Here is a 27,418-nt window from a genome sequence, read left to right as displayed (position 1 = left end):
AGTTTAGAAGGATGAGAGCGGATCTCATAGAAACATATAAGATTCTGACGGGACTGGACAGGTTAGATGTGGGGAGAATGTTCCCGATGTTGAAGTCCAGAACCAAGGGACATAGTCTTAGGATAAGGGGTAGGCCATTTAGGACCGAGATGAGGAGAAACTTCTTCACTCAAGAGTTGTTAACCTGTGGAATTCCCTGCCGCAGAGAGTTGTTGATGCCAGTTCACTGGATATATTCAAGAGGGAGTTAGATATGGCCCTTACGGTTAACGGGATCAAGGGGTATGGAGAGAAAGTACTGAAGGAATGATGAACCATGATCTTATTGAATGGCGGTGCAGGCTCAAAGGGCTGAATGGCCTACTCCTGCACCTATTTTCTATGTTTCTATCAGTCCCAAATTTGCTTTCTATTAGTTTAAACCCATGACTCCTTGTCCTATTCTTGTGGTTTAATTTAAAGTAATTTTTAAATTTTATCTATCACAATTGTGCATTTCTCTGTCAGTTGACCTCTCAGATGTCTCTCATCAATGATGACAATCCCAAGTTCCTCCAGTCTTGTCTCATCACTCAGGCCTCTTAAGACTGGGGATCATCATTGTGACTCTTTGCAGCACTTGAAGGTCTTCAATGTCTCCCTTGTGTCTCATTGACCAGAGATAGACACAGTACTCAAGTAATGACCTGACCACAGCACTGCACAGTTTGGTCACAACATCCTGTGACTTGTATTCTACTGTTTTGGTTATATAGTTTAACATTCTATTGGCTTTGTTGTTTACTGTTTTGCATTGCTTGGACAAGTTGAATGTTGCGTCTACCAAGTTTCCTTCAGTCTTTTTCAGTTTCATCCTTAACCATTCCAACACCATTCATGCTGCCCATTTCCTGATTTCTATGTATAGCACTTTATGTTTGTCTGTATTAAATTTCATCTGTCGTTACTCTGCCCAAGGAATGTGTTGGGCTCCATCCCCAAATGGTGCTGAGTTATCTAACCACAACCTCAAGTAGGTAGGTGGATGGGGGGGCAATATAATTAGATCATGTCCCCGGGTTGGGAGGAGAGAGAGGGAGCGAAGGGAGGAAAGAGCTGGAAACCATCGAGAGCTTTCCCTTCCTGATCGCTGTGTAGTGGTTTCTGCTGGAAAGTGCATGTTTGACTGGGATAAACCTCTATGCCTGAAGGACCTGCTGAAACTCACTGCTCAGATAACATATTAAAATGGCTACTTGGTGGAGCTTCTGGCAGCAGAAGTAATCACCGCCTTCAAAGGATGGAAGAACAAACTGTTGCGAGGAGAGGGGGTGGGGGCGGGGCAGGGGGATTAAATAAAAATAATCTAGGTAGGTATTCTAGATGAGTCCCCATTCAAAAATAGTTTGCTGAGGTTTTTTTAAGCACTGAATTTTCCCACTTTCATATTTTGCCCAGAAAATTTGCCACCCTTTCCCCACCCGACCTTTTCCCCGGAATAAAACCTAAAATATTCTTCAGGTGTAAAAAAAATTTTAAAAGGTAGAAAATGGGTAATCTGATTAGTGGTAATGAATGAAGACAGGAGCCTGAGTGTAGCAGCATTGGATAGGATTGACAAGATACATGGATTACAACAAGGGAAAAAGGCAACATGCAAGATTAAACACACTACTTTACAGTCTGATGTGGAGCAATTCAGTGCCTTCTATATTATATTTGATTAAATTCCATTCACATATACAAGTCAACATAATATGCCATGGTAATGGCAGTAAATTATCAATTTGGGAAACCCAGTTAAACACGTCTTCAGTAGAAAGATCAAAGTCTTTTTTTCAAGCTAATGTGAGCTCCTTATCCAACCAATCCTCACCATTTATTCTAGATTTAGGACCTTGTCATTGGCGTGAGGTTTCGGAGAAAATTCTCTAATAGCTGACGTGGAAAGCTAAAGTCTGTTGCAATAGTCACGTAACCCTGCAATAGAGAAAAGACCGGAGAGTTCAGTCACACTGTTGGTCGGCCGTCATCAAAATGCTTAATAAGAGACATTGGTAATCTTTCTCTACCTCGTCTGTATCCAGCTGAGTGTTGATAATGTTAAAATAGTGCAGTCCTTTTTTGTTAAGCATGGCCGTAATGTAAAACTCCACATCTAGTCACAGAAGAAAAGGTTAGTTACATTCAGTCACCTTCTTCACTCTGGCTTCAGCCGGGACACAACAGACAATCAACACTCTGTGAATTCTGTTGGCTAACGTTGTATATTCAGACCGCAGCTGAAGTTGAAGGTAAACTTAAAGTACAAAGACTGTTCTCTGACCCACAAACATAAAGAATGGCACCAACCCTGCTCCCATTGAGCAACAAAAGGCAGCAGCAACACGGCCTCAACACGGATTAGGATCAAATTGTTGCCACGTTCCCACATGCAGTCCTGCACGAATAGACAGGGTAAAACAGCTGATGGCAGGAAAGGCTGCTGCTGGCTGAATATATGCGAGTTAAGAGACCCACTGCAGCAATGCATAGCACAGGTTTCACAGTTGATCTCCCTTGTTTCTTGGCATCATTCCCCATACACCATAGAGCTGCTTATGAACCAGCGACAAAAAAAATATATAGGACTGTTATGTATGGGGCTGTTGTCACTGGCTCAGCATACTACGCAACAGATTTAAAAATCAAAATCAAGGCGTACCTGGGGGCGGGTGGGGGAGGGGAGAGGATTCACTAGATCACAATTGACTGCCCAATAAAAATGTTGAATGTCCCGGGATTGATCCCCAATCTGTGCTGGGTTAGTAAATCTCAATCAAGGCAGCAATAGGAGTGCTCCTATTGACTTCAGAATTACTGTGCCAGAGAGGACAAAATAAATCATTCGTACCCAGTGTTCACTATTTTGTTTTTAAATTGAAATAAATTATGTGGTGCATTCCAATTGCAATGATGAACTTGAGCTGAAGTAACACCACACCTGGAGTAGTGCACAGCATTGGTCTCGTTATCTGAGGAAGGATATACTTGCCTTAGAGGGGCTGCAACGAGGATTCACTAGATTGGTCCCTGGGATGAGAGGGTTGTCCTAAGAGGAGAGATTGAGTAGATTGGGCCTCTACTCTCTCTGTAGTTTAGAAGAATGAGAGGTGATCTCATTGAAACATATAAGATTCTGAGGGGAATTGACAGGTTAGATGCTGAGAGGTTGTCTCCGCTGGCTGGAGAGAACTAGGGGGCATAGTCTCAGGATAAGGGGTCGGCCATTTAAGACTGAGATGAGGAGGAATTTCTTCACTCTTTGGAGTCTTGTGAATTTTATACGCCAAAGGTTTGTGGATGCTGAGTCATTCAGTATATTCAAGGCTGAGGTAGATTTTTGGATTCTAGGGGAATCAAAGGATATAGGGATCGGACGGAACAGGTTGAAGATCAGCCATGATCTTATTGAATGGCGAAGCAGGCTTGAGGGGCTGAATGGCCTACTCCTGCTCCTAATTCTTACGTTCCTATCTAACCCTTTTGGAACCTGGCTGGTTTGTATTCATCCCAAGATGTACATTAAATATCAAGATGTCTGGCTTTCACTCACACACACAAGGATAAATCTTGACTGCGATATAGTCTAAAACTATAATAACCATATTCAGCGTCTCCCTGACAACGGAGGCTGCGCGAGCCTGGAGCAGCTGGAGGGAGATTTAAACTTCTGCGTCTCCATGACAACGGAGGCAGCTCGAGCCTGGAGTTATTACAGGTCCTATCAAGAGGACAAAATGAGAAATAAAAAGTAATAAAATGATGACATCACAAGGCTGGAGGACAGTGATTGGTTCTTCCAGATTAACTGAATCACTGGACAGGGAATGAATCTTAAAGATAGCTAATAACTGATTTAATTTGATTCCATTGCTGATTTTCTGATTTTAACTTAATTTATAATTATGGGATATATTATTTAATTTTGTTTAATTATAATTAATCTTTATTATACTGACTTTACTATTGTGCACTCCTTATTGTATTATTTCCAATGTAATTTGAATTTTTTTTTAATTAAGTTTTTTTGCCTGTGTCTACCTGCTGTGCATTTTAGCTGCCGCTTCGGACCTGAGCCTTTAACCGCTTTTTACACTTTCTTCTCACACTTTTTCTCTCTTTCCCTCAATGGTCAATCTCTAATATGTTGTAAAATTGTTGTGAAGCGCCTTGGGATGTTTTACTGCATTAAAGGCGTGATATAAATAAAAGTTATTATTATTAATAGTAATAAAACAGGTGATAGCGAATCAGCAGCCATTAAAAATGGGAAGAGATGTAAACCAAGTTGCCGACTCGTTTCGCCCATTTTACACTATATCGCACAAAGTCTATCCCACAGTTTTTGTTTATCTTTCCAATCTCCCCCCCTCCCCCCAGATATAACACAGATATACTTACACGAGATTATCTTTTGCAATCCTCCTGCTGAGAAAAATGACTCCAAATAACGTGTAGCTTTAATCTCATTCTGAAATAACAAATGTTCCACAGTCTGAAAGATTCCCGAGTACCACATCTTGGGCCAGACTTTTCCCTAAAGGCCCTCAACGCCCGATTGCCCACTGAGAACAGCCGCTAATGTTCGGCGAGAAAACTGCCTTGAATTTCCATTTTTTGATTAAAGTAAAACTAATTGCCCGGCGAGAAAATGGGCGATGCACACTCATTGTTGGCAGTTTTCTCGGCGTGTAAGTGGAAAGTTAGCAACATAGGCTGTCGTTACCGGAATGGATGGTAAGTAGTAACATTTAGTTTGAGGTTGCGATCGGGCCTAGGGAGGGGAGAAACTTTAAAAAAATATCATTAAAAAAAAAATCGCACAAAGCATTCCCAAGACAGTTTTTACAGGGCGGGTCTCTCGGCGATCTGGACGTCAGCGATTGAGGCCAAACCTACGCCCTGGCGATTGTTCTCGGCGTTGCATGTGGGCAATTTGGTCCCAGTGGGCGACTTCAGATGTGGGCGATAACATTGAAAAACTTACGTGGAAACTTCCGTCGGGCGGAAAACCAACTGTGCCGCCGAGAAAATCGCCGACAGTGAAGCCGAAAGTCTGGCCTCTTCATCCCTTAAATCGACCCAAGATGGTCACACAAGCGAACCGCATTTAAAGTTTGGCTGCATCTTTTATTCTAATTTTTAACAAATTCAAATGAACACATGCTGAAGAATTAGTTTATTCTCCACAAGGGACACGAGTTGCAGAAATACGGTTCTTGAATCAGTGGAAACAGGGAAGGGCCCGGCGCCCCACTTTTACCTTGTGCAACCGGCTGGTTTAATCTGACAGCACATTGTTTTAGATCCACATTTTCATGGGTTTACAATTCCCCGAACCTGGAGCCGGTTATACTGTGGAGTGCGGTGGATGGAGAGCAACCTGCGTGTCTCCTTTCAGTTGCAATCCCAGTCTACAAACTCACCCCTTAATGGGAAAGTAGGTGGGAGCATCGACTGGTTCAGACAGGCTGACCTGATTCAAGCCAAGGATCCAACAAATGGAATCATAGAATGTTGCAGCACAAAAGGAGTTCATTCAGCCCATTGTACCTGTGCCAGCTCTCTGAAAGAGCTATTCGCCTAGTTCCATTCCCCTGCTCTTTCCACAAGACCTTTAAATGTTTAAAAAAATATATATTTTTCCACGTCCCTTTTAAAAGCTATTACGGATTTGGTTTCCACACTGTTTCTGGTAGGGCATTCCATAATAGCCCTCTGTATAAAAATAATTCTCCTAAACCCGACCTTTATTCTTTTGTTGATTTCTTTTCATTCATTCTCGGGCAATGGGTATTGCTGTCAAGACACGCATTTATTGCCCATCCTACTTGCCCTTGAGAAGATGGTGGTGGGCCTTCTTGAACTGTTGTAGTTTGTGTGGTGTAAATTTACACTCTCTACTTATTAACCAGTGGAATAAATTTTCCCCATCTACCTTAGCAAAACATTTCAATTTTGAATTTAGACAGGGCTGACACCCACAATCAACTCAGCCTTCCTAAATTTCAAGAAACCCACGCCTGAACAAACTTGAGAGAAGGCACTTTTTTTGGGCTGTTAATATTTAAAAAGCTACACTCCTCATCAGAAAGTGTTAGGCAGAAAGAGTTTACCAATTTGCAAACACAATCGCATCAGAACAATATGCCATTTGTCACCAATGGGTCACCATGACAGAATAAAACAGCTGTTTTTATGTCCTCAAAACAACAGAAAAAAAGGTCATCGTATATTGTTTCACTGAGGTGACATCTCTTTACAGCTACAATCAATTTATGGAGCATCGAAGAACTGCTGAAACAACTCAAGCTTTCCAGGATGTAAAGATTCCATGGGTACTAACCAGAGTGATCGCAGGATTACTCTTTACAGCTTTGATGGCCCAGCTGTGGAGAGATGCACAGTTTGTAAGTTTAGTAAGTCTCGATAATAACATGCACTATGATCTGAATAACTTGTGTAGCGACCGAGGCACTTACAGATTGGAAGTGGGCTGCAGGCGGATTTTCCTGTTTGCATAAAATGCTTGGATAGTAGTTTTAACATCCTAAGGGTAAGAGGAAGCTTTTAAGTAACAATCAATCAATTATGCCTTTAAGTTGGAACAACACAAGACAAATTTTAACTACTATTGAATTAAAGGTCTGGATTCATATCCTCTCCACTCACGCCAGACCCGGCCCCATAGAGAACCAATGGGCACCCAGTGTTTGTAGGCTGACAGGAAGTAGCAGCCTTTACCCACTCCCAACAGCCACACCATTTGTTTCTTTGTGGGTTCCAGATTTTTACCGTGCTATTGCGGGGACTCATTACCTGGATTCCAGGCTTTTTCACAACACTGAAGGATGAAAACCAGTGAAAGAGTCAGGCTCTCACCCACAGCCAGCTCAGCAGGCAGTGGTAGAGGCCTGGGAACAAGCTACAACCTATAATAGATGCATAGACACCGAGGTCAATTGTGAGAGAAAGCGAGAAGTGGTAGAAGATTAACAGGTTTAAAGTACATCACAAGCACAGATGCATCACAAGCACCTCTGATCCATTGGGAGGGAACTGTAAGACAAAATTCATATTCAAGGTGTTTGTGGTATCACTGCCAGCTCAGTACTTAATGAAACAATGGCCCAGATTTTGCTGTAATAACGACATTAATACAGGGTAAATGTGACAGCAACTTCGGTCATTCGCAAATGCGCAGTTAAGCACAGAAATCAGAAGTTGCCAGAGATAACCTGTTCCACCTCAGGGTGCGCGGTTGCAATCCTCACCATAAAACACAAAAGCAAAATACTGCGGATGCTGGAATCTGGAATAAAAACAGAAAATGCTGGAAATCTCAGCAGGTCAGGCAGCATCTGTGGAGAGGAAGCAGAGTTAATGTTTTGGGTCGATGACCCTTTGTCAGAACTGGTGAGTGTTCGAAAAGAACAGATTCTTAACAAGCACTGAAAGGGGGAGGGGAAGAAAAAACAAATGGGAAGGTCTGTGATAGGTTGGAAGACAGGAGAGATTAGAGAGACAAAAGAGATGATGCTCAAATTCAAATGATAATGCCAGGAGTTAGAAAAACATTAGTCGAGATGGGGTGTGAATGGTGGGATTATGACCAAATACCATTAGAGACAATAAGAAAAAAATAAAGAAACAGGCTCTGAGAGTAGGTGGCGGTGGAGGGGAGCCAAAGATTGGCAGCGGTTATAGACTGAAATTTTTGAACTCGATGTTGAATCCAGAAGGCTGTAAAGTGCCTAAACAAAAGATGAGGTGCTGTTCCTCGAGCTTGTGTTGAGCTTTGCTGGAACAGTGTAGGAGACCGAGGACGGAGAGGTCAGAGTGGGATGCAGTGGAGAATTAAAGTGACAGGCAACCGGAAGCTCAGGGTCAGACCTGCGGACGGAACGGAGGTGTTCCGCAAAGCGGCCACCCAGTCTATGCTTGGTCTCCCCAATGTAGAGGAGACCACATCGTGGGCAGTGAATACAGTATACTAAATTGAAAGATAGCTCAGCACTGAAATCACTGTAATGGCATGAACTTGGGGTACTTGCCCAACATTCCATTGGTAAAGAAACCATTTAGATAGCTTTGAAAAAAATCATTTATGGACTCTGCTTCAACAATGGTTTGTTGCAGAGAATAGTTCGTTCTAATCTGTGCAAAGAAATCTTTTGTAACTCTGTGATTATTTTAAATTTGCCTCATTATCTCACTGACCAATTGAAATGCTCTATCCCTATTTATCTCATTGTAATGTTCAAGGTCATTATTAGGTCACCCCTTAAACAGTGATGCCCATTCACTTCTACCTTTTGGAAGAGACCTCCTTCTCTGAGCTACCTTCGCCCCCTCCCCATTTTCATACTTCACTTGCTTCTTTCTCAATTCAATTATGTAAATTAAATGAAAAAAATTGCCCCATCCCAAGAGTTCATGGAGAGTTGCTCTTCCTCTCCCCCCTCCCTCATGGGCACCCTTACCTTAACCCTTCACAGATCCAATGTAAGAAGCTTTGACTTGTCAAGTACCTCCTCATACCTAAAACTGCTCAACTCTCCTGAAAGCTTAGAAAGTCTACACTGCACCTTTTCGCATTGCTTTTATATCACAGAAACATAGAAATTTACAGCACAGAAGGAGGCCATTTCGGCCCATCGTGTCCGCGCCGACCAACAAAGAGCCACACAGCCCTTGGTCAGCAGCCCTGAAGGTTACATATAAATCCATGAACAATGACAGAAAGGCAAAGAGCACCCAGCCCAATCAGTCCGCCTCACACAACTGCGACACCCCTTATACTACAGCATTCTACACTCCGCCCCAACCGGAGCATGTGATCTCCTGGGAGAGGCAAAAACCAGATAAAAACCCAGGCCAATTTAGGGAGAAAAAATCTGGGAAAATTCCTCTCTGACCCATCCAGGCGATGGAAACTAATCCAGGAGATCACCCTGGCCGTATTCTATTCCCTGCAGTACTTACCATTATATATGTGTCGTCCAACAAACGGTCATCCAGTCTAATCCCAATTACCAGCTCCTTCAAATGGAGGGCCAAAAGTGTGCACAATATTCCAACTGAGGCCTAATTAAGATCTTGCACATTATTCCCTTGCTTTTGTATTCAATGTATCTAGATACAAAACCAGAGATTTAATTTCCTGTTTCTTTTTCCAAGATACTGTTAATAAAGAAAGAAAGAATTGCATTTATACAGTGCCTTTCGCAACCTCAGGACTTTCCAAAGCGCTCCACAGCCAATTAAATACTTCTGAATTGTCGGCATCATTTTAATATAGGAATGGCCTTTGTATCTGCACATCAAGGTCTCTCTATTTTTCTACCTTATTTAAATCTTACCAGTTAAGGTGCATTTTCTATCCCTAGTCTTGCTTCCAAAATGTATTCATTCACATTTTTCTACATTGAACTGTATCTGCCACGTGTCTACCCTGTTAGCCTATCTATTTCTTCCTGCAGTCTTTCACAATCCTCCAGTTTGTCATCCCTCCCAATTTGGTGCAATAATATTGTTCCTGTGATATGACCGAAGCTACTAACCAGTTCTAAATGCACTGCTGTGTAGGAGTCTTTAGTACCAGGCAACACGTCAACTTCCACAGATATAGATGATTGCATAATGGTGCCAACACGCTTGAAGAGAATGACTGGCGGTTTAAGAGGCCCGAGTTTGATCATCAGGTCATGCATAGGAATGGCAGGGATCATCTGTAAAATAACACTGAAAATATTATGACAGCAGAGACAAGAGAGGCAGTCTTGATCCTCTTAGTCATTGAACAAATCAGTTGAGTTCATAGAGGCTCTACCAAAAAAAATGGTATTTGCGACAATTTATTGTATTGGCTACACATGCACAGATGCGTACAGACAAATATGTAAGTCTATGCATGGGCACGCACACACAATCAAGAGCATGGATGTCATTTTCATCATCACCACCTGGGGTAACCTGGCCGAGCAGATCGCCCACCTATTATATGACCTGCCTGATTTTCATTCCATTGATTAAAATAGGATTAAGATCAGGCAACGATCCTCAGCACCAGATGGTGCAGGTGACAATTACCGATCATCAGCCCACTTGTACTGTTGATATCAGAAGCAGTAAGGATATTTGTACCCAGGCTCCAGCTCAAGCTGACTAGCTGCAGCAAGTGAAAGGGAATTTAGTAATATATTGAAAAGTATAAAATGGTCATCATCCTCATTAAAGTTGTGAGCTATTTTCTTGTTTTATTCACAAATGTACAATGTGACGATAACACATAACCATGTCAGTGACACGAGGTCACCATGTGGAAATGGACACAACGCTCCTCTGACTCTGCTCCCTCCTGAAACTCCTCTCCCTCCTGAAAAAAGTGTTTCACAAATATTTTATTCATGAAGAGGCTACCCCCTTATTAAGTAATGAAATGACAACATACCTGCTGTAAAACGTTAGGCTCGTTTTTAGATTCTCCATCTTCAAATAGTTTCTGAAATGGCAAGTAAACAATGTTAGTGTTTTATGCTTTCTCCTGTCTCTTAACTCCCCTCTCCTGGAGGCACAACTCTTGCTGAGACAATTTCACAGCACTGGGAACCCTCCAGTACCTCAGCAGGTGGTCACTCGTCACCTTCCCAGCACAGTCAGCACACCATGGGGGTCATGACAGTGGAGCCTGATACTGTCCTCACCCAGACTTTCCAGGACAGCAATCAGGATTGGGAACCCCTGGCTGAGATTCCGCCTCTACTTATTCAGAGACACCAAAGCCAATTTGTAACCTGCTGTCACAGCTCTGGCTGAAATCACAGCAAGGCCGTTCAGGGATGATGTCAGGATGATGGAAATCTGGAACTCTCTCCCCCAAAAAGCTGCTGAGACTCGTTCAATTGAAAATTTCAAAACCGATATTGGTAGACTTTTGTTAGGCAAGGGTATTAAAGCGTTACAGAACCAAGTATGGTAGACAGAGTTGAAATAATTGAATGGTGGAACAGGCTCTAGAGACTGAATGGCCTACTCCTGTTCCTATGTTGCTGTGAGATCACCTACTTGGCTACAGATTAGGGATCTGACATGGGACCCCCCCTCCCCCCACCCCACCCGTGCTTTGAAACGAAGAGTGGAGCCAGCTGCATTTGAAATGATTTTGTATCGATCTGTGACTCACCAGCAAATCACCGCCTGTCAACTTCAGAATCAGGCGATCATCATGATATGCTGCAAACAGGAGAGAGTTAATCACTGGCTCCGAGATCCACAGATTAAACATCCTGGTCTCCACTCTCTCAACTGGGATGGCACTGGGCTGATGTAAAACTGAAGAGTTCTTGTAGAAAACAGTCCCCTATGAGACACAACGATAGGTTAAAGTCAGCAGCAGACAATCACAGAAACCAACATAGAAAGCAGCTTTGGAGTCAGACAGTTTGGGATATGATTCTGAGGGACTGCCGATGATGATATGATGATGATGAATTTGAAACACAACATGTGGCAAGTGTAGCTTGGGACTAAAAAGGTGCGTTTGGATCTATGTTTCCCAAAACTCTCCCCCATTGGTGTTTTCCTTGTGTTATTTCTGCTCTGTTGTAGACTAATTGATAGAGGTTAATTGCCATGATTAGTCAACAACTCCATTACCATTGTAGGATGCATTTACCAGGATGATATACGGCGAATTAGATGTACTGTGGTCTTCTTTCATCTAGCAATTCCTATGGAGTCGTGGAGTCAATTCACGGGAGTGTGCCTGTGTATTCACGTGATTCCAGCAGTTTTAATGCCATTGTCAATCATTGCACTAACTGGCAGGGGATGGGTCGGGATGGAGGGGGTGGGGGTTAAGTACCACTGGCGCAATCAGACAATATTGAGAAAGAAGAATTCGCAACCCTGCAGAGTGACATAGTACAAGAAACTATATGAACATGATTAATAACTAACTCTTTACTTCTAATGTTAACTCAACTTCTCCTCGCCCTCAGACTTAGTATTTCACAGGTAGGTACTTTGGATAGCAAGTATTTTGAAAAGTTAACTCAAGAGGTCAGTCCTATGGATGAGAAGGATTTAGGTGGGAGGTAAGAGTTCAACCCTATGGATACTAAGGACTAACCCAGAAATGTGGAGCCCTCTACATTATCCATTTAGTGGTTAAGCGGTGAAGCAACTGCTTCCAGTTGCCAGGCTCTAGCGACTGCCCAAAGCCGGACCACTTTCAGATCAGGCTTGTTTAACCCACTTGCTGTTTTTATTTCATATTTCCAGCATCCACCGTATTTTGATTTAGGATAAGGGGTCCATTGTATTAAAAAAAATATCAATTTAATCAACATCACTAAAACAGAATGTCTGGCTATTATCACATTGCTATTTGTGGGACCTTGCTGTGCACAAGTTGGCTGCATTACAACAGTGACTACACTTCAAAAAGTACTTCTTTGGCTGTAAAGCGCTTTGGGACATCCGGTGGCCGTGAAAGGTGCTATATAAATGCAAGTCTTTCTTTCTTTTACAAACTTAGCAGAGACTCAAAAGAAGAATAAAAAAAGACATTTGAATTTTCAGAGTGGGAATTTCCAAGTAAAAATGTCGAACTAAAAAGGCTGTGGGGAAGGTGCATAACGCAGCATTTTAACCCAATAGCAGAGAATGCATTCAGTGATGGAATAGTGAGCACTGGATCATAGTGAATACAGTGAGGAAATCAAATGTATTTTAAAAAACGTTTCACTGCATCCAATTTGACTGGAATCCAGCTCAGAGACATTCTGGAATATTCCATGTAATAGAAGAAACGAACCAGTCCCTTTTGGATCTTGATACAACCACGCTGTTTCTGCCACTTCTACATTTCATTTATTTTTAAGTGCCTCCTCCCTGTCATTCCTCAACAAGGGGGTCAATATACCTGGTGTCAGACTGGTGTGACCTGATTTATGATCTGACCACAAAAGGAGGTTCAGGAGAATCTTCTCTCTCTCTCTCTGCACTGAGTGCCTCACCCTCTGATTGTCCCTGGGCTCCACTCAGTGCCTGCCTCTGATGTAAGACCCAAGATGGATAACCCATCCCCAGATGCTGGAATATGTAAGTGAAAACAGTCCCCTTACCACATACCCGGGTAAATGGTGTACCAGTGTCAGATGTAAGTTCTAGCAAGTTCACAGAATAAAAGGTTCTGTACTACAAATTAAATCAGAACACCAGGTACCAGAATTTCACATTATTCGAAGGATGCGATGCATTTTCCTGTTTGCATCATGCACAATTACCTTGTGCCGTGATTCAATGTATCCTGAGGTAAGCACTGGGTCACTGGTTAATTCAGTACTTGTGGCAATTTCCCCATCCCGTATGAACTCTCCTGTATGAAAAGAGAAGCTGCTTGTTATAAAGAAGATACATTGCTAAAAGTGCATTCAGCAGGACTTAAAATAGATGGCCTAGTAATTGGTGCTGAAGCACTGGAAAATCCAACTTCAAGGACTGAGTTCACACCTCAATCTTGATCGGGGGAAGTCCAAGTAGAAACATCAAAGGCACAATCTTCCATCTTAGGGTAAGTGTCACCTTCACAGCACCCTTGCCTCAGAGTCAGAGGTTATGCGTTCAAGCCCCACAATGGACTTGAGCAAATAATCTAGACTGACTCTTCAGTGCTGTACTGAGGGAGTGCTGGAGTGTCAGAGGCACAGTCATTTGGATGGGACGTTAAACCACGGCCTAAACTGTCTGCTTACTCTGGTAGACCAGGCACTATTCATAGAGCAGCAGGAGGTTCTCCCCAGGGCTCTGGCCAACATTTCGCCCTCAACCCACATCACTGCGTGCAAATTGGATGCCGCATTTGGGTCTAGATAACAGTAACTGCACTTCAAAAGTTAATCCTTTGGCAGTAAGGTACTGAGATGTCCTGAGAAGGCACTTTTTAGATGCAACATCTTCCTTTCATCTGTGGTAGGGACAAAGAAATAAACCTGGCCAGAGGTTCTCCTTCCCTTAATACTCATTCAGTTCTACACAGTCCCTCTCTTCTCTTGTACTGGCAAAAGACTGGAATTGAAAACATTTGTGGTGATACGGATGGTCAGGTTGTCCCAGCTGATGAAGGTAAAGATAGTACAGACTATGGGAGGGGGTGACAAAATAAAATGGAAAATAAAATTGGACACAAATCTATAACAAGCATCACATCAACTGTACATTTCACCATTTAAAATATTTATCACCGTGCATGGTCATTCTTACCTGCTTGATCCAGAGTGAAGTCTGCCAGTAGATTTGCCATTTTATGAATTTCTGTACAGATCTTAAAACATATAAAATAAAGTTTAGAGAGAATGTTGGGAACATACTGTGAGTTAACCTTTCATTGACCAGGCAAGCCCAGCGGATGCTGAAAATGATGGTTTTTCCTATTGGTTTCATTTTCAAACCTCTTAGTCTGTAAAAAATGTGTCATTTCTTCAGGGAGTAACAACTATTATAGGTTGACTTACACTCGAAAAAAGAGGCTTGTTATCTTGTGTAAAAATGTATTCAAAATATTTCCATATCTCAAAATGTGCAATTTTCTTTTAAATCAAAAGCATAAAAAGAACTCATTCTACACATTCCTGCCTACGCAACTGTTTGTGTGTCCTAGCCTGATAAAGGTAGGAACAGATAAAGGATGTCAGGGTTGTGTGAAGGCACACATTAACACAGAGAGACTCAGTCCCAGACAGTAGACAGTGTCAGAGCTCAGTGTCTGGAGATCGACGATCCAGGCTGCACAGACGCAGAGGTAGACTGTAAATGCTGCAAAGCTGTATACCTGTATTACAAATCAGTTCTGCTTCACTTACATCATAACCATCGGTTAAAAGTTGACTTAACAACGTGATGCTTTTCTGATTTACTGCAAGGCAGAGGGTGGGGTCAAGCCCATGAATGTCCAAACTTGACTGAACCAAGGGATAGAGGAAGGGAAGGCCTCAGTCAGCCGGGGATAGGTGAGGGTGTGAAAGGAAGAAAGTGCCATATAGACCCACAGGAAAGACACACTGAGAGTAGGTAATCTCCTACCAACTGCTCATAGGATAACAAGACAGAATTGAGATTAAGGAGTAAGTCACCTGCCCACCATCTAAATGAAGGATATGGTGCGGGGAAACGTTTTCATATAGTTTAAAGAAACAGTTTGTTTTTATTACAGAAAAGTTTATCTGCTTTTCAAAAGCAAATAATAGAGTGACATTAGAAAGCTGTTCAGTTTTACCCCAAGTTCAGCTGCTGTTTAACCGTGGTGTGAAGTGTAATTTTGTTCACTGTGTGCTCCTTGCCAAGAGTGTTGTGAGATTAAGTGTGTGCTAGCTTGACATTATCAATTGGAGTGTACAAGGTTTCATAGGCAGGCAATAGTGTAAAGGAGAACATAAGAACTTCCTCAGAAGAGGTTCAAATCAGGCTTGATGTCTACAGAGAGTGGCTCCCTTCCATCAGGCCTGGGGCCTAAAGCAGGGAGCAGCTCCCTGCTATCAGACCTGGGGCTTAAAGTAGAGAGTGACTCACTTCCATCAGGCCTGGGGCCTAAAGTAGAGAGTGACTCACTTCCATCAGGCCTGGGGCCTAAAGTAGAGAGTGACTCACTTCCATCAGGCCTGGGTCCTAAAGCAGGGAGCAGCTCCCTTCTATCAGGCCTGGGTCCTAAAGCAGGGAGTGGCTCCCTTCTATCAGGCCTGGGGCCTAAAGTAGAGAGTGACTCACTTCCATCAGGCCTGGGTCCTAAAGCAGGGAGCAGCTCCCTTCTATCAGGCCTGGGTCGTAAAGCAGGGAGCAGCTCCCTTCTGTCAGGCTTGGGGCCTAAAGTAGAGAATGACTCCCTTTCATCAGGCCCAATGTCTAAAGCAGAGAGTGACTCCCTTCTTCCAGGTTCAGGGTCCACATGAAGGGAGACCAAAAATTTGTGGTACTTCACAATTTTTTAAAAAACACTGGTATACATAAACACAACATAATCTTACACTTTAAGTGGAGTTTTTCTGAAGAAAAAATGGGGAAGGAAGAAAAAAGTGGAATAAACTTCTATTTTTAGGTATGAAAACAAATATACACCACTTTACCTGTCCCTTAATAACATGTCTCAAAGTGAAAGAGACTAAATCTGTGAATAGTTTTTTGATCCAGCTGGCCCTGTTTGGAGAAAGCAGAAAGAATATAATGTGAAAACAATGTAATTACTCAATTAGTATCTATTTATCATATTAGAAACTAGCCATCGATTGGATTTAGCAAAAATGAATTAGCAAGGTCATTAGGTCAAAACAGTAACTTTCAAAAATATTCATTCTCAGGCTGTGGCATCGCTGGCAAGGCCGGCATTTATTCCCCATCTCGAGTTGCCCCAAGAAGGTGGTGGTGGACCCTCTTTGTGAACCGCTGCTGTGCATGAAGGGATTATTCTTTGTAGTTGATAGATACAGCTGAATCGTTTGCTAAATCACTTCAGAGGTCAGTTAAAAGCCAACCACGTTGGTATGAGACTGGCTGACCAGGTACGGACCGCAGGTTTCCTTCCATAAAGGAAATTACAGAACCAGTTGGGTTTATAAAGAAAATCGAAAAGCTTTATGGCCAATTTTGCTGATACTAACTTTTTATTTCCAGATTTTCTTTTTATAAACTGAGTTCAAAGTCTCAAACTACCATGATGGGATTTGACTTCAAATTCTCTGAATTACTAGTCCTGTAACATAACCACTACACTTCTATACCCTTCCCACAGCTTCAGAACCGAGAAGGATTAGGACACGTTAAGAGTCACAAAAATCTAGGTGGCAATCTCTCTGCATAATAAGTCAGTATTATTGTCGTATCCCCATTTGCACCCCAATTGGTCCGGCAACCAGATTGCAAAAACCAGCAATAGAAAGTTGGTGTGACTGAATCCCCAGTACAGGGAAAAATACAACAGACAGGGGCCGGTGCAGATGGCCCCTGGGGGGAAATTGCCCTGAGATTTTGGGGGCGATTTGGAGCTTGTGCCACGCCCCGACATCATCACCATGCGCACTACCCCTCACCGTCCCGCGCCAACCATCTAGTGCCCCGTGGGAGAAATTCACCCGTAGGATGCGAGGCTGGTACAGGCCGGGGGGGCCCCTTAATAGGGAGGCCGTATGCGTCCTGGGCCGCTATTCATTTTTGTCGGCCCGACGGAATCTGCCCTTGTCTCGAGCAGGCCTGTTGTCATGCAGCCCGGTACAACCATAGGGCCGAGCTACAGCTCATGTCATTTTAAGATTATGAGGGGGCATGACAAGGTGGATGCAGAGAGGATGTTTCCACTGATAGGGGAGATTAGAACTAGGGGGCATAAACTTAGAATAAGGGGCCGCCCATTTAAAACTGAGATGAGGAAAAATTTCTTCTCCCAGAGAGTTGCAAATCTGTGGAATTCACTGCCTCAGAGAGCTGTGGAAGCTGGGACATTCAATAAATGTAAGACAGAGATAGACAGTTTCTTAACTGATAAGGGATTAAGGGGTTATGGGAAGCGGGCAGGGAAGTGGACCTGAGTCCATGATCGGATCAGCCATGATTATATTAAATGGCGGAGCAGGCTCAAGGGGCCATATGGCCTACACCTGCTCCTATTTCTTATGTTCTTATGTTCTTAATAGAACAGGTATGGCATTTCCATTCCAACCTCTTTGCCTGGCCTCCACGTACAAACTGCACTAGGTGGCACAGTTGAAACTAGACCCGCGTCATGTCGGGTATTGTAGGTATCGCAGACACCAAGGGTGATTCTTGCAAGACATTACTTGGGATTGTGGAATTGATGAAATATTAGTGAACAACTCTATAGTGCAAAAAAAGTCTCAATACTTTGGATCCCAATGGCAATGTCATAGATTCTGTATATTTTTGAGAGATTATCGAAAAACGCACATCTTTCCAATTGAAACAGAAGCTTCAACTTACTCTCTGCGTTTCTGTAGTTGCAACGTTAACTTATCAAAGTTTAGCAGACAATCAGAAATGGTTACAGCAATCCGCCCATTGTCGCAGGCTGCAAGGAAGCACAAGTTCAGGTACGGTATTGTGGCAAGAGTTATACAGGATCCAGCTGGGATACAGTTAGTCAAGTTATCAGCTGTAAATCCAGATTGGTGCATTCCTTGACAAGACATCCAAAAATTAGGATCCCACGCAGTTTGTTTTTATATGCAACAGCCTTTTCCTGATAAAGTTTCAGACACACTGTGCTGACACTAGGACACATAAACATAGAAAATAGGTGCAGGACATTCGGCCATTCGAGCCTGCACCACCATTCAATAAGATCATGGCTGATCATTCACCTCAGTACCCCTTTCCTGCTTTCTCTCCATACCCCTTGATCCCTTTAGCCGTAAGGGCCATATCCAACTCCCTCTTGAATATATCCAATGAACTGAACTGGCATCAACAACTCTCTGCGGAAGAGAGACCCAGTGCACACAGACAAAAAGTGTCTCCGGGTTATTCAGAATTACTGGCCCCGATCTGAACTGCGAGCCGTGTTCCATGCGGGAGGTGAAGGCATCATCCGGGTTTTCCGAACGTCCTGCAGTTTTTAAACTGAGGATATTGTGGGGGGAGGCAGATGGTGGTTTGGGGGGGGGAGGGTATCTCATCCTGGTGAAAGAGGGAGAGGGGGCGGAGGGGGGAGGCAGATGGTGGTCCGGGGGTGTCCGATCCCAGTGAAGGGGTGGGAGTTGCAGGGGGGGGGAGGGGGGGAGGGAGATGGTGGCCTGGGGGTGTCTGATCCTGATGAAGGTGGGGGGGGGGGTGCGGAGGGGGGAGGCAGATGGTGGTCCGGGGGTGTCTAATCCTGGTGAAAAGGGGGAGGAAGTAGGGAGGAGGCAGATGGTGGTCTGGGGATGTCCGATCCCAGTGAAGGAGTGGGGTTGGGGAGGGGTTGGGAGACAGATGGTGTCTGGAGATGTCTGATCTCAGTGAAGAGGGGGGGGGAGCAGATGGTGGTCTGGGGATGTCTGATCTCAGTGAAGGTGGGGGGGGGGAAGCAGATGGTGGTCTGGGGATGTCCAATCCCGGTGAAGGGGGGTAGATGGGGGAGGGGCGGAGCAGACAGATCACGGGGAGGTGCGGTGGGTTTATGTGTTATGTTGTTGGACCTGGAGGAAACACTCCTGCTTCTCCTGACCCACAAGCAGTGCTATAAATACACTTACCTCATGGATTCAGCCGTTCTCGTCTCCTTTCACCTGCCGAGTTTTCCGAGGCCAGGGAAACCCAACCGACTGTGGTTGAAAATGGAATCACTATTAAAACCGGAAGTGGGTGGGTTTGAGGAAGGTTGGGATCCTGTTTCAGATTTCTGGTTTTTTAACCTCCCACCTGAACCAAACCTACGTGTTTTAGGAGGTTAAAATTTCCCCCACAATGTTTGCGTACAAACGATCTACCAACTGTTGTCAATTACGAGACTCATGCCCAGCCACATTATAACGATTGTCAAGAACAAACCATCATCTGGAGGAAAGAATGGACGCAGTCTCTGTATGGAGTAACCCCTACAAGAAATAAAATAGTTGCAGACTCGCTACCTGACCACTGAGAATTTCTCCTCACTGGAGGTTAAAAGGATTGGTCGGAGTTGTCCCTCTCCACCTTGTTCACAGTGGCTGCTTTAATACTTTCTTCACGGGCTTCCTCACCTCCACCCATCACAAACCTCAGCTAATTCAAAACTCAGGTGGTCCGAGACCTGCTGAGCTCCAACATTACACCAGGTCCTGGACTAATTTCTGGCCCGCCGCAATGGGACTGCGTCAAATAGGCTGAGGATATTTGGCACCCGGGGGAATGAGGATACACGAGGATTAATTCAAAGCACTAAATAAGATGTACAGCGACGTGTAAAAGGTTTGGTTAGAAAGCAAAACTCTTTCATTTCAAACTTAAAAAGAATTGACATTTGACAATGAATTATACAACAGAGCAAGTCTCACCTGTTATTTTATAGAATGTTAAATATGACACTCACCTAAAGTTAGAGCAAGTTCAAGATCAATCTGGGACTCAATTTCAAAATCCAGTGAGTGATTTAGATTCAACCTAAGAAAACACAATAATTGAAGTAGATTGGGGTATATCCAATCACAATTTGATAGTCACATTCACATAGTCAGGACTCAGGTGAATTTAATCCCACTGCACAAACTGTCTCACAATATTCACCCCTATTTGAACGTGCCAGAACCTTTAACATTCGGAAACCCATCAGGATAGGGCAGACTCATTTACACCAACGTTTCTTCAAAAACGTGCAAGTTGTGAAACTCCTTACCTCCTCCCACCTTCCTAAAAATCGACAAGCTGTTGAAACCCAAGCTTTGTATTGTCTGACCATCACTTTCTTGCATTACCTTGTCTTCTCTCCTCTATCTGGGTTTCTCAATGTAAAAAAGGCTTCTGTGCTCAAATCAATAAAAAACGCTCTCACATTACTAAAGCTAAAGGTTTAAAGACGATGGGGAAGAAATTGGTCATGGGCTGTTTTTCGGGCTGTTTTTCGGGTCCATACCTGGCGGCAAGCTCTCAACGTGTGCCAAAGCAGGGCTGAATTTTCCTCGAGCCCGTTTTCTAGAGTACTTACTCGAGTTGCGCCGCTTCAGTATGTCAGGAGATGCTCCAGAAAAAAAATCTTCCCACTTTCGCCGCTGTCTGGCCTCTTCTCTGCAGCCACGCAGTGTGGCCAGTCGCCTCGGGGGGTGGAACCTGCGTTCTGCGCTGGAAAATGTGCCGGGGCGTCTGCGCATGCGCGGTGGAAAAAAGTGATGGCCGAGGACGCACAGTAGCGCTCCGCGTTGGCGATCGGCCATTTTTAAACAGCTACTTGTGTCTGCGTGCCTTCCGTGTTGTAATGTCTGTGATTCTAAGGCCCTGTCTGATTATGACTATCCAAGTTCCGGGGCCTGAATGTGAAGCAGTCAGCCGGATACTGGCTGTGTCCTTTGCTGCAGATATGAGGAGCCCTCACACAAAGTGCAGTTTTCAGGGCCGCTTCCACGTCACCTTTGAACGTGTACTGGCCTCTGTTTGCAGTGCGATAAGCCAGGATCGTCATACTGACCAGGGCTGCACTGAACAAACCTCAGCCATGCACCCGAGTCTTATCCAGCCTGCCTCTGAGCTGAGGGCAGTCTCTCCGTGCTGGGCATGACACTGCTGCAGACGTGCAATGAAACCAGAGTTCAAAAGCAACTAACAGTATTTTATGCTGAAGATTCTTAATCGGAGTTTTTAAGAATATTGCCGCGCTGTATCAAAGAATGCCGATTCTGATCTTCTGGAGATCCAAATTGGTGCTGTTGCTTTTAATTGTGATCAGTCTGGTGCTGCATGTGCTGATAGCTCTGCTGCCTATACTGGAGCTGAGTGTGCAGGGAAGGTGTGATCATCACACACAGGCTGCAGACCATAGAGTTCCTCTTCTCCAAAACCAGCCTCTCTGTTTAATTGCAGCCTCTCCGTTGAATTGCAGCAGCTCTGTGGGCCCCGATGCCCACCAGTTCGCTCCCTCCCGCCCAGCCCAGGCCGAGTGGCCTCCTGCACCGGCCCGCTCCCTTCCCGGGCTGAGTGCAGAAAGGTGAATTGCAGTTTGATGCTGAAGGTAGGACTTCAATTTTTTATTTCTTATAGAATTGCGGTAATGATTATTTTAATTGTACAAAGGAAGGATGGTTTTGCAAGTCTGTTCCCTCTGAGAAGTGGTGTTTCTATTGAATGGATTTTATTTTTCAATGTCTCGTTAGTAGTTTTTGTTTGCAAATGCACTCCGCATTGATTTATTTAACATTGATAAGGCTTGGTTGGTTCAGGTCCCGGTCCTTTCCGCTTCCCATTACCTATCCCAGGCCGAAAGGCCTCCGATTTACTTACCTGCGCCGATTTTTTTAACTCTCCGCAAGGGTTTTATCGAGTGGCCACATACGCTGGCTTAAGTAGAAATGGAGTAACTATCAGCTGGCCAAAGTTGTCTAAATGGCTAGAATTGGCGTAGTTGGCTGGTAACACCCCCTTTTGAGAAAAAAAATTGTACCTGAAAGAAACGTAACTATGTCAGTTACACTGGTGCAAATTGATTGGGGAAACTGGGGATTTTTAAGTAAGGCCAGAAAAAGCAGCCTATTCCAAAAAAAAGAGCAAATACTAGGGAAAATTGAGCCCCAAGGCCCTAAAACAGACATTATGTAATTAAGGGGCCTAATGCCTATTTCAGGTGGCCACTAGAGCCACCTGAACAATGGCTCAGACGAATTTAGCAGTGCCCTGAACGCATGTGCAGATTGGATGTGAGCTAGATTGCTCATGGCTGTGCCCATTTTATGCCTGAAAAATGGACACAACCATTGCCATTTGTTAAATTTTTACAATAAGAATAATAAAAACAATGGAGTTATAATGGCAGCTTTAACAAGCTCCCTGATCAGAAGTTTTCAGATAGTGAATACTAATCACACTTATGGGACATCACTGAGATGTTGCTGCTGAGCCTGCCTGCACAAGAACCCTTAGGGTGACTACAACTTTATCATTTCAACTATGCATTAATTCAAGCCCCTTATCCTGCTATGCTCGGTAACCACTCCAAGCCAGGACCTCCAGTAATAGCAACAGGCTAAATAGCAAATATTCGAAAGCCAGGATTTACATTAGTCAGAATTCTTTGTAACTGTTTGACATTTATGAAGGGACGATCGGATACCCTGCTCACTAACAGTCATAAAGGGAGCTAATTCAGGGCAGTGGTCACTGATCTACCGTAACCCCTTTCTAAAAGTTGACATCTTTAACATCTTACCACCTGCCTGCTCACACATCCCAGAATCCATCGGAACAGTCACTATGCAAAACCCTGCATGCACCATGAGTTATTTGTGAGTCAATTGATATAATGCCAGGCAGAGGTGGTTAGTTTCTAGTCTGCTCAATAACCCGTTTTCTCTTTTTGTTTTCCTTATGTACAAGTGCTTGGCAGCTCTCTTTCATAGATCTATGTACATACAATACAAGAACATCATTCACGTTGAAATGCATTACTGGCCACTCTTATGGAAATAATACACACTTCGTCCACCTCCCCAAGCAAAGGTTTCAACTCCATCTTTTTATACTGTTTTCTAGTATTACCTTACCTCTTTCCCATGGCCCTGAATACTTGACTAAGAGGGCAGATTTGCTCATTGACTTTTCTCATCTCGAACCTCTCTCATTCCATTCTATAACTGATGACTAAAGTGGGTTCACGAAAGCAATACAGATTGACTTGCCTCCTCATGCTGTGAGGAAGTAATACTCTGCAGCACACCATATATTTATTTTTGTCTGGTTAAAAATACAAACACAAAGATTGCTTGGTTAAAAGTGAATACTTGCAGCCAGTTGGAGTATGCATAGTTCATGGTTCCCTGGAAGGCAGCGGCCACATCTTGGATAGAGATTAGGATTCCTTTTTCATCACTCAGGTCTACATCACTATTTCCCATGGACATGTTGTTTATCTGCAAGCTCAAAAAACAGAGAAATATCCTTTTATAAACAGCTATGATTTAACTGACAATAGTACATACAAGCTGCTGTGGTCTTTTAGGAAGCAGCCAGAGATTTATTTCTAAATTAGGTTGGAGCCATTTGTATCCATGCACAATTTATGCCTCAGTTATGTGTGGCCAATTCAGATCATCAATGGTCACTCCAGTGTCAGAGGTTGGTGCGGATTAAAGTGTTTAGAAAACCAACTGTGTAATTCAGCTGGGTCAACTTTGGCTCAGTGGCAATCTTACTTCTGCGTCATAAGGTCGCGAGTTCAAATTCCACTACAGGTCTTTGGCACTGAGGGAGTACAGTCCCCATTGCTTATAGCGGGCGGGTTGCTGTTAACATGATTTGCCCGCAATGTGGGTTGTATGGTTTATCCCCTTCACCTGCAACACTCGTGATGTTTAGAAGAACTGAAATAGATTTAAGGCTAAAATGTCGATAGCTATGTATAGAATAAATAATTTATCAAATATTGCTTTGTAGAAGTATGTAATGATTTTGGATATTTTAGAATATTCCTTAGGTGGGTATAGGGAGAAAGCGGAAATATAAATAAGCAAAGTACACGTGTAATAATGGACGTTGGCGGTCGTACCTGTACCTTAACAAGGTGCTATTTACATTGTTAATGCAGTCAGTGCTTGCAATGCAAGCTGTAACCTGACATTAGCAGGCAGGTCGGAGGACCTCCTCATAGGACTGCTCCTGGGCCTGGACATTAAAAGGTCCAGGCAAGCCGATTGGGAAGTCAGTCGGCAAAAATAACAATATGGTGGCCGCGGCAGTGCACCCTCCCCTTGAAAGGCTGCCGTGCTGCCAGGCCGCACACAGGCAGGAGAAGGTGCACCGACAGAAAAAGCTGTCAGGGGGCACAGTACAGCGGCTCGTGGATTTTCTTACCTAAATTTGGGGCGGATTAAAATGTAGGTGCGGAATAGCGGTGGTGCACGTTTTGATGACAAGCTTGTGGCAGTCGGCAGCAGCGGGGTGGAAGTGGGGACAGGCCGAAAAATCCCCAAGCTGAATTTGGGTCGGGGCGGCCACTCGATTCCGCTGCATGGCCGCCGCAAAACGGCGGTAATGGGCCTTATACGGACCCTGAATTTCGGCCTAACTGGGTACTACGATGGATTGGGGTTTCAACGTTTCATGGCTTTCAGTTCGTAGAAATTCATGGAGGGTATCCTCTGTTTTACAGGAGATCTTGGGTTGGGTAAAACATGACAAGTCATCAAAATCTGCAACTACTAAATTCAGTTCACACACGGCCAAATGCACACAAAGAGTTTAAGAACACTTCAAAATGCTTACTTTTTTAAAATGTATGACACGGAGCCCAGAAACAGAATAGATTTCATCCCTTCTATGTTAGGGAATGAAGCATGTCGGAATGCTGCCTGGATTACATCGCTGGTTTCTTGGTTGACTAGAAAACATGGAATATGAGAGTTCATTAAACTGTTCTGAATATTCTCTCAGTTCACACAACATAGTCAGCAAAGTCTTGTTGGCCCAAACTGTGGAGTGATTAAACTAAACGGACTCAGTTGTAAGGGACTGCCACAATGATTATCCCAGTGAGCTGGTGTGCTGTGCCATAAGGGAAAGATTTCTCACAGCAAAACCTCAAACTAGAACCTTTGACAATCCTGTCTACTACAACAGAGGATTCGGACGGGTAGCAACTCTTAAAAATATAAACTTCTGCACAAATAGCTGAAGGAAGGATTCCTCCTATCTATGGATATTGTACTGTATCTTTAAAAATCCCATTTTCAAACTGTATTTTGTATGTTGAAAAATAAATTAACCAACATTCAGTAATAAACAATACTTAGTGCACATTCTGAAGTGAGTAAAATTGGTACAGTACTTCCATGTCATTGAGGGAAATGGGTTTTCATATTCCTATCATAGAATAGTACAGCACAGGAGACCATTCGGCCCATCCAGTCTGCACTGGCTCTATCGAAGAGCAATCTTCTCTTTCCCCATATCCCTGAAAAAAATTATCCTTCAAGTATTTATCCAATTCCATTTTGAAAGCTACTAGTGAATCTGCCTCCACCCCCTATCAGGCAGTGTACTACAAATCCTAACCACTTGCTGCATAAAACGATTTTTCCTCATGTCGCCTCTGGTTCGTTTGTTAGTCATCTTAAATTTGTGCCCTCTGGTTATCGACCCCTTCAGCCATTGGAAACAGCTTCTCGTACTACTAGTAGAAATTGTATGATGGAAAATAAGCTTGAGCAGACTCGAATCAAATTCATAGCAACGCCGTCCTAAGTTCAGCAACTTTTGTTACTAACACAGCAGTCTCAGTTTCTCATTGATAAACACTCAGTCTTAATCTGCAAATCTCTCCAGTTTATTGCGATACTTTACCACGCGTGACACACGGTGCAGTGTAAACATTCAGATCATGCCATCGGGGGAGGGGGGAGGTCACCGTTTTGATTCTTTTTTCCCCCGAAGTTAACGAACTTACATACTAAACCCGCTTCCTTGGTAAACCTGCAGACAATCCCCGTGCTGTTCATGGCTGATGCTGGTGATCCACGATCGCAGGAAAGTGAAGCGCCAGCCAGGAATGAAAACACCGAGGTGAGCTGTCTCAACAGCAACATGTTTTCAGGCGGTGGCTGCTCGTGCTAGCTAGCGCTGGATGGAGGCTCACTGTGCTGCCTCAATCTGGTTATATATGGTGCAGAGCTGCCTTGTACTCGATACACTCAGTTGCACTGCAATCGCCCTCCCAAAGCAAGGACGTGATGCATTTCCTGCACGGCTATACAGTGCAAATATCCTCACTTGTTTTTTTTGGCATTGCCTTTTGACCTTATAAACTTCACAGCAGTCCGCCATCCAACGTACCCCTTAAAGTAAACTAAATCAGACCCCAAATTGTAAATATAATATAAAACTGCACTTGAAGATCACGTTAAATATCCCACACGTTTTGATGAGATTAGTGTATTTAAGGGAGCCCCATGAAACCTCCAAAAGAATCAAGATGTATCAACTTGTCTTACACTGAGATTGGGATGTTAATGTCCTGTTTAAATTGGTTAACACGGTGAGGCAAATTCTTCTTAACTGGAACCAACCCCGCTCTTAAAGCCGACTCCAGTGAGCAGGAACTGACATTGTCCCAGTTTAATTGATCGGTCGCTTTAAAAGTGTGTTTTTAACCGCAGTGGGCAGAAGTCAGTCCATTTTTCCTTATACAAGGAACAGAGCCCAGAGCAGACTGTGTTACAGAAAGCAATACGACCGCAATAGGAATCTCTAGCGAAGATAGCTATCAGTTAACGTTCACCTCTGAGAAATGATTTATTAGGTTCTTGAAGCTTGGCTCTACTGTCAATGTGGGTGATGAATGGGTTACACAACAGGTCAAAAAATGTAAGTCCAGTCATCCAGAGTTTGTCAAAACAATGGCTGTGGATGCAAGACATTTCTGGAGAATATTTTTCTTCTGTTTCGGTGAGGGGAAAGATTTCCGTTTTCCCATCAATCCCCCACCAAAAACAAGTTTGTAACATTCCCCATTGAAAGGGCTGTGATAGGAAGTTACTTGCCTCACCTGGGGGGGCTGTGACAGGAAGTTACTTGCCTCACCTGGTGTGGAGACCCCTCTCTTCCCCTTCTCAGACAGTCCCCCGGAGTCGAGGATGACTTGCTTCCACACTAATATGAGTCCACTGTGGCATTCGAAACGGAGGAAGATGCTCCATAGACCCTCACGGTTGACAGTGTCAAAGGCCTTTGTAAGATC

General features: G+C 43.7%; 1 protein-coding gene across 1 annotated transcript; it reads right to left on the bottom strand.

Annotated features, from left to right (window-relative positions):
* Positions 1-1,575: 1,575 nt before the first annotated feature.
* cetp (cholesteryl ester transfer protein, plasma) lies at positions 1,576-26,368 on the bottom strand. Its single transcript, XM_070896889.1, has 16 exons — positions 26,129-26,368; positions 24,949-25,063; positions 23,473-23,604; positions 20,078-20,148; positions 18,010-18,097; positions 16,146-16,215; positions 14,290-14,350; positions 13,314-13,405; positions 11,207-11,383; positions 10,475-10,525; positions 9,585-9,752; positions 6,504-6,571; positions 6,368-6,410; positions 4,423-4,492; positions 2,052-2,137; positions 1,576-1,959 (listed from the first exon to the last, which is right to left on the bottom strand). Exons 1-16 carry the CDS (start codon positions 26,265-26,267, stop codon positions 1,870-1,872), a joined length of 1,521 nt encoding a protein of 506 aa, XP_070752990.1. The 5' UTR covers positions 26,268-26,368; the 3' UTR covers positions 1,576-1,869.
* Between the last annotated feature and the right edge of the window lie 1,050 nt (positions 26,369-27,418).

Source organism: Pristiophorus japonicus, chromosome 13, assembly GCF_044704955.1.
Source record: "Pristiophorus japonicus isolate sPriJap1 chromosome 13, sPriJap1.hap1, whole genome shotgun sequence".
In the NCBI taxonomy this organism is placed as follows: Eukaryota; Metazoa; Chordata; class Chondrichthyes; family Pristiophoridae; genus Pristiophorus; species Pristiophorus japonicus.
Note: the sequence above shows the minus strand (reverse complement) of the source record. Positions and strands in the feature narration are given on the sequence as shown.

What these genes read in the sequence shown, in the direction of transcription:
- cetp (XM_070896889.1), bottom strand. Translation starts at nt 26,267, where the DNA reads ATGTTGCTGTTGAGACAGCTCACCTCGGTGTTTTCATTCCTGGCTGGC. An exon ending in CAAGGAAGCGGGTTTAGTAT is followed by an intron (nt 25,064 to 26,128) that starts GTAAGTTCGTTA and finishes CATGTTTTCTAG; the next exon opens with TCAACCAAGAAACCAGCGAT. An exon ending in TGAACTTGCTCTAACTTTAG is followed by an intron (nt 18,098 to 20,077) that starts GTGAGTGTCATA and finishes GCTTCCTTGCAG; the next exon opens with CCTGCGACAATGGGCGGATT.